General features: G+C 39.6%; 1 protein-coding gene across 11 annotated transcripts in view; it reads right to left on the reverse strand.

Moving 5' to 3' along the window:
* The window catches only part of EXT1 (exostosin glycosyltransferase 1), a 314,140-nt gene that overhangs the window by 26,635 nt on the left and 269,349 nt on the right, over window positions 1–18,156 (reverse strand). For all 11 annotated transcript variants that reach the window (XM_086336345.1, XM_086336354.1, XM_086336350.1 and 8 more), the window contains 4 exons: window positions 14,787–14,880; window positions 13,209–13,316; window positions 7,703–7,822; window positions 211–343 (listed from right to left, as the gene is read on the reverse strand). In XM_086336345.1, the coding sequence (XP_086192471.1) occupies window positions 211–343; window positions 7,703–7,822; window positions 13,209–13,316; window positions 14,787–14,880 (455 nt within the window). The remainder of the gene's footprint in view (window positions 1–210; window positions 344–7,702; window positions 7,823–13,208; window positions 13,317–14,786; window positions 14,881–18,156) is intronic.

Consider the following 18,156-nt stretch of genomic DNA (forward strand, 5'->3'; position numbering starts at 1 on the left):
GAAGTGACTTAGCAGCAGCAGCAGCAGCAGCAGCAACTGGATTTATAATTCATGACCTTGATAAACCATTTAGGACAGGGCTCTAGAAAGCAGTCTCCAACACAGGGTGTTACAAAGACACTGCGATGGAATAAAAAAATCGAGGGACTTGAGTTCCGAACAACATTTGGAGGGTAAACCAGAAAAGCTCCGGGGAAGGCATTCACTTACCTAAATTAGCATAGTAGTAAGGGAAATCTCCCAGATAAGATGAATACTGTGGTAGGACGAACAATCCCCCAGGATGTTTGTTCCATATTAAACTGTTGCGTGATATGTGCTTGAATATTCTGTCCTGAATAATCTAGAAAACAAAAACATTGGCATATGGTGAGGAGGAGACTCTGATGATATCTAATGAGGAACACATTCAGGCCAAATTTGAGGGCTAATGCCAGTAAAAGTACTGGGTCTACCCCCACCCCCCATTCTCCAATGATAAAAATGTCTGGGATACATAGAAAGTGACAGAGTGTTGGAAGAGAAGGAGAGAGAGAAAGGAAAGAGGTGGTTAATCCAATTGTCTAATTATACTTCAGTTTCACCATAAATTCTTTCTTGTCTTTCTATTGTTAAGTCCGTGCTCCTTTCAAAGTAGAGTGTGTAGAAGAGTTAATTTCCTTAATGGCTGATCTTCTAACATGAAGATCTGGTTCTCAGTGCACAGAGATGTCCATGCAGAGATTGAGCTGGGAGCATCTTGAAGGCATGCACCTTCTATAAGCAGCTGAGCTTTTGATCTGTTCCTTTAATTCAGGAGGCAGGTTTATTTGTTTGACATAGTTTCATTGCCCTTTCAAATTCAATTGTAGGACTTTGGGGTACTAGTTAGCTGCAGGCTTTCTAACTTTAATCTCAGAAAGTAGTGAGTTAACTAACAAATGCTCAAAACAACCTACATAATAGGACAAAAACCATGGCATATGAAGACTAATAATAGCCAAGCTAGTTCATTAGTTTCTTTGGACTTGAAGACCTTGCAGATCATTAAATTCTACATTTAGAGTCAAACATTCCCCCATCCTGAATCATTTGTCAGATGAAGGTGATTAGTCTACTTTACAGATTTCTCTCTGTGACTTTCAAATTCTTGTAATTATACCATCTACTCATTAAGATATGATTTGGCAAATAATTAACTTGATACAGAATTTCAAATTTTCAACGATTTTTTTTTGTGTGTATGTGTGCTTAAAAAAGAGAAAAAGCCTAGTATATATCTCTAGAGATTTAAGACCAAAATCATCATTTTCCGGGTCCCCATTTAATGCAATGTGATTTAAGTACAGACCATTTTAAATGGAGGTGTATTATTTGCTAAGGTTATTACCACCCTCATCTCATCCCACATGGTGGCTAGACAAGTAATAAAGTGAGCTACGTTTATCTTTACAAACCTTATCGTGTTTATATTTTTTAATAAGAGAAGAAAGGAAGCAAGGAGGAAATTTAGAACTCAAATATCTTAGTTCAATGATTTCTGCAGTTTCTCTTTTCCTTAGATTAAAACGTCTTGTTTTATATGACTTGGTAGAGGTTTCAAATTTGGGCAAGATTTTAGAAACTTCACTCAAATGTTAATGTTTGTTCTTTGCGGTACAGCAAAGATATGTTAAAATGCTGTTGTCTAGGCATTAATTATAAGAAAATTGTCATGGTTGTGAAGAGTTTTTACATGGTTTGCAATTCCACTTTGTACACCATTTATTCCAGTTTTTAATTATTTGTACTTTCCTATTCTACTGTCTACTTATTTTCCTTTATAAGTTTTCATTCGGGTCCTTTTTTTTTTTTTTTTTTTGCTTTCCAAATTTATACACCTTCAAGCATGTGGTCACTTAAACTCTGGATATCAAGACACAGAACACATTGATAGAAGACTGTGTCATACATCCAACCTACATACAAGTGACACAGAACTCAGAGATGTCACAAATTGAATCCCCATTCACTTTGGGTCTCTGGATGGTATGAATCTCAGTGTCGACTCTTTTTGGTTCAGTATCACAACACTGCCATCTTTTTGAGTTCAGGGATATGATAAGTCATAGTATTCTTCTGAAATACCAAAAAGCACATTATACGCTCTTCAAACAGATCTTGACAGGGCAATATCAAAAAAGGTAGAACAGCAATAACAAATGCTGAATATAATCCAGGTCAAGCAGTTTGCCACCTTTATGACTTACTATCCTCATATGTAATAAGCAGTAAAATATCACATTAATTACAACAACCTCCAGAATCTGTTAGGAATAGTTGCCTAAGTCTTCATACTTATGACTTTTTTTTTTTTTTTGCCTTAAAAAAAAAATCTCATTCCTGTGTTCATTGTCTAAGCATGGATTTTCCCATTTTTACACAGCTATACTACCATAAGTATTATATATTACAGATCTTTCCATATTATTAATAATATTCATGGTTTACTTATCCTAAATGACCAATAATAGTGCAATTATTTCCATGCAAATCAGTGAACATATTTATGAGCTAAAACTTGCCACATTTAGGACTGATGCCTTAAGATTTTGTCAAAGGGTATGAACACTTTAAAGGCTGTTCATATGTACTGTCAACTGTCTTTCTGAAAGGTTGATATCAACTTGGCTTATCAAAAGTTTGACAGATCTTATTTTACCAAATAGAAAGGTCATTTCGTCCCTCTCCTAATGCTTAAGTCTCCCTAATGCTACACTGGACAGCTTCCTGGATCCTTGGTACTCACTCTTAATTGTTGTGGACAAAGACATCATATTTAAAGGTTGGATACTATAAAGAAAATCAAAACACACAATCACGAAAAATTTACACAATTTTTTTTCCTTATAGCCCCACATGGTACCTTCAGTAAGGATAGTATTTCTTATTAATGTGAATTCAAAGGGAAGAATGACAGGCTCCTTATTTTTCATCTTTATGTGCCCTCTATTTTTAAAATAATAGACTATTGGTTACAGGCTACAGCCATTCTAGGTGACCCTGACTTGGTCTTTTGACAAATGCAGTGTTGCCTAATACATGCAGGGCTGCCATATGCCACCTTGCTCCAAACTAATCTTCTATTTCTATTCTCTCACTGATTTTAAATTTTCATTGTACAGCAGCATCAGCAATACTATGGTCTGAATGTGTACGGTTAGAGATAAGTGAAGAGAGAAATGGAGACTCCTTCATAGAACTTCACTTTAAATTGTGCTTTCCAAGCTACCATGAGCTGTTCTCATGTGTTATGACAATTTCACACCCTTTTCTTTTGCTCAGCCTGATTCCAACTGAGTTCCTAGGGTTCAGCCCTTAGTGCCAAGTTACTGTCATACAATATTCTGACAAATAATGGAATCCATGAACATTATTTTTGCAGCATTTTATCACTGTTCCTATCCTTACTTCTCAATCTGCACCAAAAAAACAAGCTCCAAAGAGCCTAGCTCTTATTAAATAGCTCCTTAATTCTAAGGTGCAGAATTCGGAAATTTCAATCAGCCTGGAAATACTAGCCAAATCCCAAGCAGGACAGAGTGCGACACAGTCGAATGTACGCACAACTTGACCCTGGTGTTAGAGAGAAGGACGAAGCATCCTGTTTCCAATTTTATCTAAGCACTGCTACAACTCTAAGGCTCATAATCTCCAAAGAGCAAGTAATTCCCTTCCCGTGACCCAGAATACAGCACAGAAGCAAGAAAAAGCCTGAGTGTAGAACATCCCCTTAGCAAGAGACCTTCAAATCTATGCTGTCCAAGGGTAATGCCGAATAATCCTCAGACAGCAGGCACTCCAGCAGGGACTGAAGAATTCACATTATCCAAGTTCTAAGCCAAGTAGGAATTTTTGATTTGTGATAGTTAAATCGTTCTTATGAACACTGTTGGCTGTTTATCTGTGTATGTGGATGGCATTTTCTGCTATTTTTCTCTGCTTTTCTGTTTACATTGGATCCTAGGGTAATTTGAGCTCTGATTTAAAAAGGGAAACTGGATGGTATCTCTCATGCAATTCAATTGAGAGGTCAAACTGTTACAATCCAATTTTGGAACTATATGAGGGGATTTTGACAGTTGCTATAAATTTGAATGAAGTATATGGTTTGTAGTGTTTTAAAAACAACTGTGTTTTCTCTAAAGAACTGCCTGGCTCAGATCCAAGGAGAAGTAGGCCTTTCCAGGCACAGAGATGAAAACAGCTTGGCTTAAGATCCTATGCTGATGAATATAACATATCCAACTGCTATTATAGGATAATTGAGCACTGCTAAGTTAGCAGGCAAGAGACCAGAGCTATGCAATAAACCATACTCAAAAGAAACGGAATTAACGAAATACCATCTTTCATCTGGCAAATTAGCAAAGTTGTGCATGTTTGTTTTAATTATGATCCTGAAGGTTGATAAGGTTACAGTGAAAGAGGGTCGTCCCCAGATGGCTTGTGGGAATCTAGATGGATACACCCTTTCTGAAGGGTAATTTGGCAATACATATCATGAGTCTTAGTCGTGCTTGGACCCTTGGCCTGAGTAATCCTATTTCAAGGACTCCATTCTAAAGAGATAGTCTAAGATACACGTGGAAAGTCATTCATTGGATAAAGGGCTATCTCTATTTAAAAAATAAAAAAAAGAATGAATGAATTAGAGACAACAGTAACAGTCAACCATAGCAGGTCAGTTAATAAATAGAGGTTCACCAAGAGATGAAATATAGGGTGAAGAAATGAAAACACGTGGTCTCAGTGTATAGCCAAAGATGCATAAAAGTGGCAAGTGGAAACACTGAGGAAAGAATAACTTAAGAAATCTATTGTGGGAACTCCCTAGTGGTCCACTGGTTAGGACTCCATGCTCTCACTGTCAAGGGCCTGGGTTCAATCTCTGGTCTGAGAACCAAGATCCCATAAGCTGTGTGGTGTGGCCAAAAAAAAAAAAATCAAATAAAAATGTAAAAAAAAAAACTGTACTGGGACAAATACAGAACAATTGGTAAAAAAAAAAAAAAAAAGGATGGTTTAGGTTTTTCAACACAGATCACATACAAAGTAAATTGCATTAAAAAAAATTAATTGGCTATACTCCAGTACAAAATACAAAGCTTTAAAAAAAGTGTGTGGGTGCATGCTAAGTTGCTTCAGTCATGTCCAACTCCCTACGACCCTATGGACCATAGCCGGCCAGGCTCCTCTGTCCATGGGATTCTCCAGGCAAGAATACTGAAGTAGGTTGCCATTTCCTCCTCCAGGAGAATCTTCCTAACCCAGGGATCTAACCCACATCTCTTACATCTCTAGCATTGGCAAGCAGGGTCTTTACCACTAGTGCCACCTGGGAAGCCCCAAAATAAAAATAAATACTAGAAAATACGTGTATGCAGGTTACGCATAAATAAAATTATGAGTCAAAAAGTCCTTTCTAAATAGTAGCAAATGGAAAAGGCACAAGTGAAAAGACTTCCCAATCACAAACAAAACAGAAAGGCCTACTACAAATTAGGGGAAAATATTTGTAAGAAAAGAATCAAAGGGTTAATATTTTTCATATAATAAGCTCTTAAAAATTAATGAGAACATTTTGTGGCCATTTCTATTTCTTTCTTTGTGAGCTGCCTGAGCAAGAAATACTGAAAAATCTTTCTTACTAAAATCTTAAGAAAATAATGATCTACCAGTTTGAAGGATATAATGTCCAATATGGTGAAGGTAAAAAAAAAATAATAATAATAATTAAAATAAGTTCTCTCATATAAGCTGAAGGGAATATAAATTAGTTAATTCTATTGCAGGAAAATTGACAATTCATGTAGAAATCTTAGCATTTGGCATATTCTTTGAATCAGGACTTCGAATTCAAGAATTTTATCCTAAGAAAGTAATCTTGAACCTGCATAACAATTTGTCACTGAGGCTATTTTCTTCAAGGACGTGTATAACAATGAAAAAATAGAACAACTGTAGTAGTCTCAAATGGGGATTAATTAATGGAGTTAAATGATATTATGAATGGAATATTGGTCATTAAAATAACTATAGAAAAATCTAATGAGATAACCTTAATATATTATTAAGGAGAAAAAACAGGTTATAAACTAAGTATGGAAAGATTCTTCTTTAAATTAAAAATGACAACATATTTATGCATTTGCATAGAAAAAAATGAATATATATATGTTTATATGTGTGTATATATGTCAATAGTGAATTGTATGAATAGATTATTTTATTTTTGTGCTGTAAGTATTTTCCATTATTTTCTAAAAGGAACATGCACTTCTTTGATAAAAAGCACTCATTCCCCCCCGCCCCCCAAAAAAAACCCAGCAACAACAACAAAAAATCTAAGCACAATTCACATTCAACTTTCCTTAAGAAGGTTCTTAGAAGAGTCTTAGATGGAGGACATGGTCAAAAACAAAAGGTAGAATTTATTACATGTTCAAATCTGCTGCTATGAATGCAAGTGAAACTTAATTTTCATTGAGGAGGGTGATTTGGATGAATAAGAGGAATTTGCTTGTAATAAAGAAGCCCTTGGAAGGTATTCTACCCTGTCCCCGTTCATGGGTGGACCTGGGTACTAAATATCTTTTCACTAAGTTCCATGATGAAATCAGTGCACCCAGAGAGGACACTTTGGTAGAGCCCAGCCCCATGAGAGCAGAAGCCAAGGCCAGGCCTCAGGTAGGTAAGCGTCCCAGGGTGGCTGGGGTATGACCAGCATTGGCTCTGGTACCCAGGATGGCAAGACAGCAGTGATATGCACAAAACAGGATGACTTCCATTTTCTTGGTATATATTAGAATGATCATACTGCATACTCCCAGTGACATTAGCTTCTGGAGCGGTAATCACGTTTCCAAAGAAAATACTTTGAAAGTGAGGCCACGAATGCCCCCACCTCATGTTACAGACACCTCAGAATTACCTCGCTGCTGGGCTACACCTGAGAACCTCTGCTTTGCTTCCTGTAATTTGTGAGTGCAGATTCCGAAATCTTTTCTCAGCAATTTGTGCTACTTTGGTGTAGCCTCAGGCCACCGCTCTCTGCTCTACTTCCAAAGGTTTTAATCATCCCCATGTTTCCCTTTCTTTTTTTCCTCCTGCCTTAAAAAAAGCAACTTGAAGATGGGCACCCATCTGCCTGGAAGATTTTCTGATTTTATAAAGCTTAACACTTTCTGCACTAGATGAGTGTAATTCTTATTTTCTTAACACATCCTTGTGATAATGACGGGTGGGTTGCATGTATCTTGAGAATGAATTTGGCTGTTTCCGAATGCCACTGGACTACAGTACCCAGTAAACTATTCATATATTTAGAATGGGAGATTTTCCCCTACTTGCTTACTGTTTCTTAAGTGGACTCCAGAAATACGCCTTCAAAGGATGCCATGAGTGTGAATGACAGGCCAATCATTAGCTACCTGTCTCTGAAATGATATAAGTCAGAGCCGATCTCTGTGTCAAGGAGTGTATTCCTCCTAAGTTAGTGTTCCTCTGTGGAGCTCGTCAAGAATGGAGAGCAGGTCAAAGCGGTTAACTGATACATCCAAGTGCAGAAAGCTCAGTGTTGCCGCATTTGACCAATTACACGTTGACAACAGCAAAAGAGGAGGCTAAGAGAAACACATAAAGGACCATTATTCGAGACTGAAAGCCAAGGCATCTCACTTACCTCTAGTGTAGTTAATACAATCTTCTCAACTGAAGAAAAATAAGCCTCCCACAAGAATTGTGTCTGCTGTCTAAGTGCTAGGATTTTATCCTGATGAATAGACCTGATTGTAGAAGGAATCTGTAACACAAGGTGAACACATAATAACTATAACTGGAAAACAATGAGATGCCATTTGATCACAATAACTCACTCAGGTTAGAGTTTTTTTCTTCATAGCATTCTGCTTCTAGCATACAGATCTACTAAAAACCACCAACCCCTAGACTGAAAGGCCCTTAAGAGGTGTTAGCTAAAAACAGCACTTACTGGGAGTCAGCAATGATGACCTTTAATGACCAAATACACAACAGTTAGAGCTCACTTCTAAGATTTGGTAGCAGCTTATCACTTGTGTAGCATTCCTCTGCCATTTTCTAAGAATCCCACATGCCCTTGAACCTGCCCGTGAACAATCAAATCCTGCAGAGAAGGGGCTACAGTCTTGGAGCAAAGCTGAGAGCCATTATGTCCCAAGCACTTCTAAGACATGCCACCCTCAGGACTACTAATGACCTACAGAAGGACCTTTTAGGGAATGTCTCGGAGTCTGTCCATTTAATATGCAGCTGAGGGTAATTATTTCTATGTGCAGGTATCCCTTTTCTCTCCCTGAGAGCTTTCTGCTCCCCAGACCTCTCTTTTTGGCTCTAGTGCTTACCCCAAACTAACACAAGCTGTCATGTGTGCTTAGCCAACACTGCTACCTACCAGGCTACACAATTTTAAAGGAAGGATTTATGCCCTGTCCATCCAGCTAAACACTTTCTAGCTAGGAGAGTGGCTTTTATATACAGACACACCTCAGAGATACTGTGGGTTCTGTTTCAGACCACTGCAATAAAATGAATATCACAATAAAGCGAGTCACACAAAATTTGTTTGGTTTTTCAGTGCATCCAGAGGATTCCCAGGTGGTACAGTGGTAAAGAATCTACCTGCCAATGCAGGAAATGCAAGAGACACGGATTCGATCTCTGAGTCAGGAAGATCCCCTGGAGTAGAAGGTGGCAACCCACTCAGCATTCTTGCCTGGAAAATCCCATGGACAGAGGAGACTGGTGGCTACAGTTCACGGGGTCACAAAAGTCAGACACCACTGTATACCACCACCACCATCAGTCCATCTAAAAGTTACTTCGGCACTATAGTCTATTAAGTATACAGTAGCGTAATGTCTGAAAGCACAATGTAAATACCTTAATTAAAATACTTTATTCAAAGTAAAAAAAAAATGCTAACCATCATCTGACAACACAGGCTTATGACAAACCTTCAATTTGTTAAAAAAAAAAAAAAAGCATCTATGAAGCACAATAAAGCAAAGTAAAATAAATGAGGTATGCCTGTAGTAGCTACTTAATAAATAAAAGTCAAATTGACCACAGCCATCTGAAGCCACCGAAGGAATATTATTATTTTCACTAGCAGTACAGGAAAATGGGAGTCAGACCAAGGTAAGAGTCTTGGCTCTACAGCTTACTAGCTGTGCTTCCTTGAACAAGTTACTTGATGTCTCAAAGATTCCATCTCCTCAGTTATAAAACAGCGATACAGTTCTAACATCACTGTAAGGTTGTAATGAAGAGCACGTAAGTGCTTCACACAATGCCTAACACATGGGACGTTTAACTGACAAAGTAATTATTACTACTACTATTGCTATTGACTTAAGGGTGATGATATGAAAAGTTGGACCAATTGCTTAATGTTTGCCTATGAACTTGCTTGGGTCTGGAGCTCTGAAATGTACTTCCTGGCTGTCTAGTGAGTTACCTTAGCTTGCTCCTTATCTTCACCTAAAGCCCAAGGTCTGTTTCATTTATGGAGCCTACATTCTCAGGGGAGATTCCTTGTGATTATCAAGTGCCCTTTTGTGCTCACCTCTTTCTGCATGCTTGCCTCCCTAATATGTAACTAAGCAGAGAGGCATGGGAGCCTGGACTGAAGCAGGAATGCTCTACTAGCTGTTTTAATAAGAAAGTTAGCCATGACATCGTGACTAAGACTACATCTGAATTTCCAGTGGATGGGGAAGGAAGCAGGAACTTTTTTTTTTTCAAGACCACTTCTACAGGAAGCCAGAGAACTGTTTCACAGTACCTACATAAGGACAAGCTCACTTGCGATGTCCAAAAGCAGATACTAAATCTGCAGCCCCAGTGTATGTCTGGATTCTCAATACTGAAGCAGCATGAAGGCAACAGGCAATGGAGAAAAATAGTTGCCTGAAATCACAGCTCAAGGTCAAGGGGAAATAAAATATCCTTGAAGAAGGTGGAGAAACCATTCAGATCATCAATCCCTGATAAGTCAAAGAACATTTAATTTTATTTACTGAGAAAATTACCCAGATAGCCAAAGAAAGATTAGGAAAAAATTATCATCTTCAATTTTCATCATCATGCCCTCTTCTGAGTGTCAGTGGTATTTTCTAAGGGTCGTACAGGTTGATACTTCACTGTTTTATTGTGATGATGAGGAACCAGTCCATTAGAAAAATGTCAAAAGCTATCATCACTATGTGGTCTCCAGAAAACTGAGTAGACTGTGGTTAGGAAGGCAGAATGGCATATGACACATGAGCCTATCAATACATCCCCTCTCTTACATAAGCCACATCTTGCTGTTACTATATCAAGTGAAATATATTCTACCCGTCTGTGCATACACGTGTCTGACAGCAGTCTGCAAAGTGCTCTGGAAGATAATTCCAATTGATTGAAAAGACAGAGTTCCAAGTTTTAATGGCATTTGGCTATTGGTTATTAATCTGCTTGTCCCGAGAGACAGGTACAGGAAAGTGATAAATTAATTGCAATTTTGCCAGATTGTTCGAAGTGGCAGAACCCAGTGAAGTCTTAATAAAAGGTCATGCATGGTAACCGTACTAATGGAATCTACCAAGATAGATACAGGAAAGCAACAGTAAGCTCTCTTGGTGACATGACGACAAGACTATATGCAAATAAAAACATCTGAGCTGTTCTAAAACAGGAAATGAAAAATGGTAACATAACAAAAACATTTCCCAGAGCAGACATTTGGGCTGGGTGCCAGTTCTTTAAAACCATTGTCAATGACAGTTCAGTCGTCATTCAATATGGAGGCAGCTGTGCAGACAGACTGCATTTGAGCGGAAAATGCCAAAGAGTTTGAGTGGGTGCACAATGAAAAACAAAACCCGCAGCATCAAGCCAAAATGTTGCTTCAGAAGGTGAAATGCTTCTGGAGAATCAACTCTGGTGAAATGGCAGAGATCAGACAACCACAGTTCAGTACCCCGGAATCCACTCCATTTCAAAGACAAACTCCCAACTTATTCATATCATTCACGAGAGCATGGGTACACAATTGGAGAAATTATGGCTGGTATTTTTCATTCCCAAATTTCCTTTAATGAGCATGCATCTTTAAAAAAAAAATCAAAGGAGGAAGGAAAAAGGCAACATGGAAAAGAACCACATCTATCACTTTGTTAGGCCTTCTATGAGTGAATGTTTTTAGGCACGCACCTAGGGAGAACTCTACTAGGTCACATGTTCTTCTCCTACTTCTGTGGTCCCAGGGGCCTTGGAGATCATAGATCTGAATACCAGACATAAGGCATGTTTTGGAAGCTGTGTTCAGCTGGCCTTGCTATAATTGATTGCACTCTTGGTTACAGATATTTCACCTGTGACTTTAGGGGGGAGCACTGAGTTATTTTACCAGTCAGTCAGCAGACTGGCCAGCAGGACATTTAAAAAAATATAATTCTACAAATATTTGTGGTAGTTCAAGGTAAAGTACAAAGTCATGAAATAAATGATTAAAATATTACATCATTTTAGAGAAAAGAGTGTGGCAATTTATGCTGAAGCTAAAGCATCATTGCACAAAATGCCTTTAAAAATTCTCAGTGACTGACTATTCCTGACCTGGGATTTCTCTGTGAATATCATATTCCCCCGTACCAGGCAGCTATTGAGATGTTCAGACTTTTATTAGGCATCCCTGTAGAAGTTTAGTTGATATATACGCATGGATTTATTTCTGGGCACTCCATTCTGTTCTATTGAGCTATATACCTGTTTTTATGCCAGTATTACACTGTTTTAATGACTGTAGCTTTGTAATATAGTTTGAAACTAGGGATGATGATACTCCAGCTTTATTCTTTTTCTCTTAAGATTGATTTGGCTATTTGGGGTCTTTTCTGGTTCCACACAAATTTTAGGACTGTTTTTCTATTTCTGTTAAAAAAAAAAAAAAAAAGCCACTGGGATTTTGGTAGGAATTCCCTTGAATCTGTGGATCACTTTGGGTAATAGGAACATTTGAATAATTAGTAAGTCTTAATTCTGCAATACAGGACAGCATTGTTGAAACTTGAAGATACTACACTAAGTGAAATAAACCAGTCATGGAAAGAAAAATATTTCATGAGTCCACTTTCATGTGTTCAGTTGCTCAGTTGTGTCTGACTTTTTGTGACCCCATGGACTGTAACCCACCAGGGTCCTCTGTCCATAGAATTTTCCAGGCAAGAATACTGGAGTGGGTTGCCATTTCCTTCTCCAGGGGATCTTCCCGATTCAGGGATCAAACCCACATCTCTTGCATCTCCTTCATTGGCAGGCAGGCAAAGTATTTTACCACTGAGCCATCTGGGAAGTCCTCCACTTATATAAGGTATCTAAAATAGTCAAGTCCATAGAATTAGAGAGTAGAATGGTAGTGACCAGGGATTGGGGGATGGGAACTGAGGAGTTACTCATCAGTGGGCATAAAATTTCAGTTAAGCGAGATGAATAAGCCTAGAGACCTGCTGTAATACACTGTATTTACCTATACTCAACCATAATGAGTATACGTCAAAATTGGTAAAGAGAGTGGATTTCACGTTACGTATTTTTACAACAATAAAATGAAATGGAAAAAAAAATCTACATGGCCAAAAATACAAGACAACCCCCCCACACACACATTTTCATTTGAGGCTGTTCTTTTAAATATACATCTTAAAGATAACACTAACCCAGACTAGATCATTTGAGCAATGATAACACTAATGGCAAGAATCAGCCCTAGAGACCTGTCTTTCTGAAAATTAATCTGAAGGCAAATATGGAAATGGGAAAGGAGTACAAAGTGGCAGCAGAATTGTACAAGAACTCTCTGGCATGATTTCTAAATATTACAGAAATTGAAGGGGGTAGACAGACATCTCTTGTCAGTATCAACATTCATGTCCTCCACCTGTAGCTTCTCCTTATCCGAGTATATATTCCCTGGATCTGAGGAGACTGCATACTAGGAAGTGAACGGTCATGTTAAATGACTTCATATTCACCACGACACAGGCAATTTTCTCCTGATAAAATTTCTTTTATAGAGCTGACCTTTTGGATTCATCTTCTTTGAAAGTTTGTACGGGGGCAGCAATAACCCACTGATCTGGGGAAGGCCACCACCCCTTCCTTACCTGTAATAACAATCTCTCATCGCCTATGACGGCAGCTTGGTTCCAATTAATCACTTCAGAGAATGGCAACTCCCATCCATTGCTGAGCATCACAGGGACACAGGCGGCCTGTACAAAGAAGGACACTGTGAGTGTGAGGGAGGTGGTGGCAGGAGGAACCCTTCCAATGAGGAGGGTGAAATCGGTACAAATTCAATTACTGACATGAATCCTGGACTGCTGAGGTCAATAGAAAAGTGGGCTTTCGTGAAGTCACATGAAGGCTGTCCGTATCCAGCTGAGATTTTACCATTTGCAAGTTGTGCCTTGGAATGTGAAAACCCCATTTCTATTCTTATACCTGGTTTGGCTGACCTTACTTCTAGGGAAACAACTGGCCTCGCTGAAGAAATTTTACTGACGTAACAAAATCGTTCACCAACAAAATCCTAGCATAAACCCCACCTTGAACAAACATGGTCTTGTCAATGAAAACGCTACAGTTCTTGTGCAAAGTGCTTCATGCCAATGTCCTGAGCAACAAAGAGCTGAACAGGACTTGGTTTTCCTGATAAAGCACTTTGTGGACTTAATTCTTACAGGGTGCTCACCAGGCCAGGCAAACACCCAAACCAGACTTGATCTCTTCAGTGTGGAAGGATCCTGACCAACTTACTACCGGAACAGTGACCTAAGAGCCTAAAAACACCAGGCTAATGACAAAATTCTGGTTGCAAAGAACTCGTAATCCTAAGCAGAGACCAATTTGCTCCATGTAACATACCCAGAGGCTACGAGAATGTTAGGGATGATATGCTTCCTAGAACATGTCAGAAAAGACTTTCAAGGCAAGGAAGCCCTCCTGCTGGAGGACAAGACAGAACACTGGAAGCATGGTGATGAAAGCACAGATCCAGGCAGGGCAGAGTGCAAAGGGAGAAAGTCACAGCAGCCAGGAGCTCAGGAGAGGAGGCAGCGAGAGGTGGGAGGCGTGCTTTCTTGCAACAAGGAAGGCTGGATGCGACTTCTGGGTGAGAACCGCAGAGAGTAAAGGTTAATGGCAAAAGAGTCCTGAAGCTCTGGGACCTCAGAACTGCAGAGCCTGGAAGAGCCAGGCTGAGAGAGTGACTCTGTCTTGCTGGGGGTCATGCTCAGAATTCAGAGAAGCCAAGTGATGACTGCAATGGGGACAGAACAAGTTTGATTTGGGGAAATACCACTCATTAGCCATCTTTACTGCTGTTGAAACTGGCTTCCAAGGAGGAGGGCTGAGCCTCCATGAGGAGTCCGGCTCTGCTGCCTGGTGGGCAGTCAGATCTACTCTCTGTTTGCAAGCCCATCTCTGAGAACCTACCTTCCCTTGAGATTCCCACTGAATCTCCTCATGTCCAAAGGCAGGGTGTAAATCCTCCTTCTGCCCCTCACGCATATAAAAGGTTGCAGATTTTCTTGGGAAAACAGATTTCAGGTGTTCCAGGCAAACCATGCATTTGGTTTAGATCCCAGGAGATGTGTTAAGGTGAACCCTTCTCCCCTCACCCCACCCCCTGTCTGATGTCAGTTCTCAACTCTGTTCTGGGGATGATCAGGGTCTCTTACCTGCAGAGCCTCCAGGAACCTGAAGGACCCAAGCCTGCGACCACGAGGAACCAGACAGAAAGTGGCATTGTGCAGCATTTCCCGATAATCATATCTAGAAGGAGAAGAGGTGCCATCAGCAAACAAAGATCATTAAGAAGGAGGCGGAGTGAATGGGCATACCTAGGGTGCGTGAAGCCACCCAGAGCAACTTGGGTGGTACACAAGCCAGCCCCCCCTTTTCCAGGGGGAAGGCAGGAAGGGTTGTTGCATGACGGAATGGAAATATGACCCTTCCCACTGGACAAAGCAATTAGAGTCTTGTGCAAATAATACGTAAAAGACAAGTCTGATGGTCTCAGTGACATTTTGGCTTGCTCAGCCTTTACTTTGCAAATCAGGTTTTTTCGTGTCTTGGCAAAAATAGGTTGCCTTCATCAGCTTAAAAAAATAATCACTGCTAGTTGTTCTTTTATAATGCCATATCATTCAGGAACCTGAAGACTGCTCTTGTTTCCTACCTACCCCAAGAAACCATGCTATTAAAATCTACTCAGGAAACCTCCATTCTGAGCACAAAACATTTATTTTCTCCTTCAAGCTGGAGTTTCTACTTTTAACCAAGAACATTCGGTTACCCCAGACAAACACTCCTGTGTAAGAATGGTTGGCATGGAGGAAAGAGAGAAAGAGCCAGCCCAAGAAACTGGGAAAGAGAAGAAATAACAAGAGAAGAAAAAATACTCAGGGCTGTGGGAAACTGGGCAAGAGATGAGATGATCGTGTCTTTTACTCAAATACCATTGAGCCAGCTCACGTTGTTATTGCACTTGAAAAAATGCAAAATAAAACAGGAATGTCACCTGTCTCTTTATGTCAGTGGAGTGCAGGGAAAGACAACAAGCAGCTCATTTTGTTTAGGGCTGGCACTTGAAACATGATTTCCACAAACCCAGTCCTAAACATACAGCTGAAAGTTCACTCGGAGTTGAAGCAAAGTTGGGAAACTGGAGAAGGCTCATGTCCTGGGAAGGCCCAGCTTCTCAGGGCTAGGATGAAATCACGCTAGTATGAAATCACTCTCGTTTTTCAAGAACTTCCTGGGCTCAGCAGACAGGTGTGCCTTTGACAGTAGCATATGTCACTGGCATTTTCTGACTCTAATAGTCTAATTTAATCATAGCCTGAAGGCACTGAATTCTTCCCTCCTCTTTTGGGGATACTGATATATACATTTATATTTTTAAAGTCCACATCTATTTTTATAATCTTATACAAACTAGGCATATGGGAGTAAGCCAATTTTCAATTATAAACCCGTCATTAAGAAGAGACATCATGCACAGGACCATTTGCTTAAACAAGCGTGTACAACTAATTTGCACAAGAAAAGGTCACCATGAATGGATTATCTCCATTGAGAGTAAAAATTTTAAAAAAGAAAGAAAGAAAAAAGAATATCCTTGCTGCGTTAATTAAACTGTAAAATAGACTTCAAAGTGGAAAGGTTTTTAAGAGGGCTCTAATTTAGCTAAATGAAAAAAATATTAAATTATGTTAGTACTGGCTTCTCTTTTCCTCACCAAACATAAGAAAATAATTGACAAGGATCTCGGGCTCAACTGTTGATAATGTCTGAATATCTACCTAATCAATCGAGACCAGGGAAACACACACAATGTATGTATAAAGTTTAAACTGAAACTTTAATATAAAAAGGTCAAATATACTTGAGGCTACAGCAAAGTTTAATAAATACCCAGAATAGAAACCCCTAAGGGGCTGGAACAGAAGGCCCTACCTCCTCATCATTAGGCTGCTAAAAATGTAAAACCCTATTAATGTTCTGGATTGTAACAAGTTTCAAAGTTTTCAGCTGCAGAATTTACTTGAGTGAGGGAGCAGAGGGAGAAGAAAAGCAGAAAACTTGAGGAAAAACTCAAATGACAGTATTCAAGGTGTGGATTTTTAAGTGGTTGTAGAGAGGGATTTGCTGATGTATGGAATCAAGCTTCATGATTGAAGCTAGTGTTCATTCACATAAAAGGTAACAGGAAAAAGGGGACAAGCATTCTTGCTGGAATCAGGAACCCACTAGGCAAGCTGTGAAGTTCAAAGTGAAACAATGGGCTTTCTGGGCCTCAGTTTCCTCATCTGCAAAATGAGTCAGTTGGGCAAGATGACTAAAGATTGTCTGGAATATTCCATAATTATTATTATTTTTTTAAAGTATTTCTCAAGGTTTTTTGTTTGTTTGTTTTGATGTGGACCATGTTTTAAAAGTCTTTATTGAATTTGTTACAATATTTGTTCTGTTTTCTGTTTTTAGGTTTTTTTAGTTGTGAGGCATGTGGCTTCTTAGCTTCAGGACCAAGGATTGAACCTGCATGCTCCACACTGGAAGCAAAGGCTTAATCACTGGACCGCCAGGGAAGTCCTCCCGTCTTTATTCTTTCATTAGTTTATGTCCCTTTGAGACTATCCCACCGCTCCAAAAGTTTCCACAGCCACTGTATGTATGTATGTGTCTAAGGGACTTCCCAGCTGGTGTCAGTGGTAAAGAATCTGCCTGCCAATGCAAGAGACGAAAGACACAGGTTCAATCCCTGGGCATGGCAACCCACTCCAGTATTCTTGTCTGGAAAATCCCATGGACAGAGGAGCCTGGTGGGCTACTGTCCATAGGGTCACAAAGAGTCGAACATGGCTGAAGTGACTTAGCATGACACACATATTTCTATAGAAATCTGCTTGTCTATCCAATGTGCAATGTGCGTATTTATACTGACATACAAAGACATACAAAAACATAAGCACGTACAACTTAAAACAATGATTTTCCTATTTCTCACCATGCTCAGCCCATGAACCATCAGCTCTAGTGACAGTGAGCCTATGAATGACTGTGTACGACAACTGAAGAAATGATGACGCCTGCAAGGGGCTGATGGTCCTAATAGAACCACGCGAATGTGTGGTACTCTCCCTACTCAGCTCTTTGGTCTGCTCATACGCCCACATCTACCTCCTTCTAAGAGCTCAAACTCATTTACTCAGTCATTCTTTCAAGAAATACTATGTTCCAAGCACTGTTCTAGTCCTGGAAAAGATGCTTCTCCTGCTGCTAGACCTACCAAAGCCTCATCAGATAAGTAAAAAAGGCTGACGAGGATTTCAGGGGTAGTATCTCCCTGGGGGTAGGTGTTCTCAGTACACTGTGGAAGGCTGGCCTTCCAGAATGACACAGTAAGGAATTCTGTGGATGCTCCTTCCAGCAAAACACCAATTTACCTGATACCAAGTATAAGAACATTCACTGAAAAAGCTGATATGCATGAACTATTTACAAAACAGAAACAGACTCAGACTTCGAATGACCTTACAGCTACCA

The sequence above is a fragment of the Bos grunniens genome, chromosome 14, assembly GCF_055505025.1.
Source record: "Bos grunniens cultivar Pamir isolate PY7600 chromosome 14, Bosgru_T2T1.0, whole genome shotgun sequence".
In the NCBI taxonomy this organism is placed as follows: domain Eukaryota; kingdom Metazoa; phylum Chordata; class Mammalia; order Artiodactyla; family Bovidae; genus Bos; species Bos grunniens.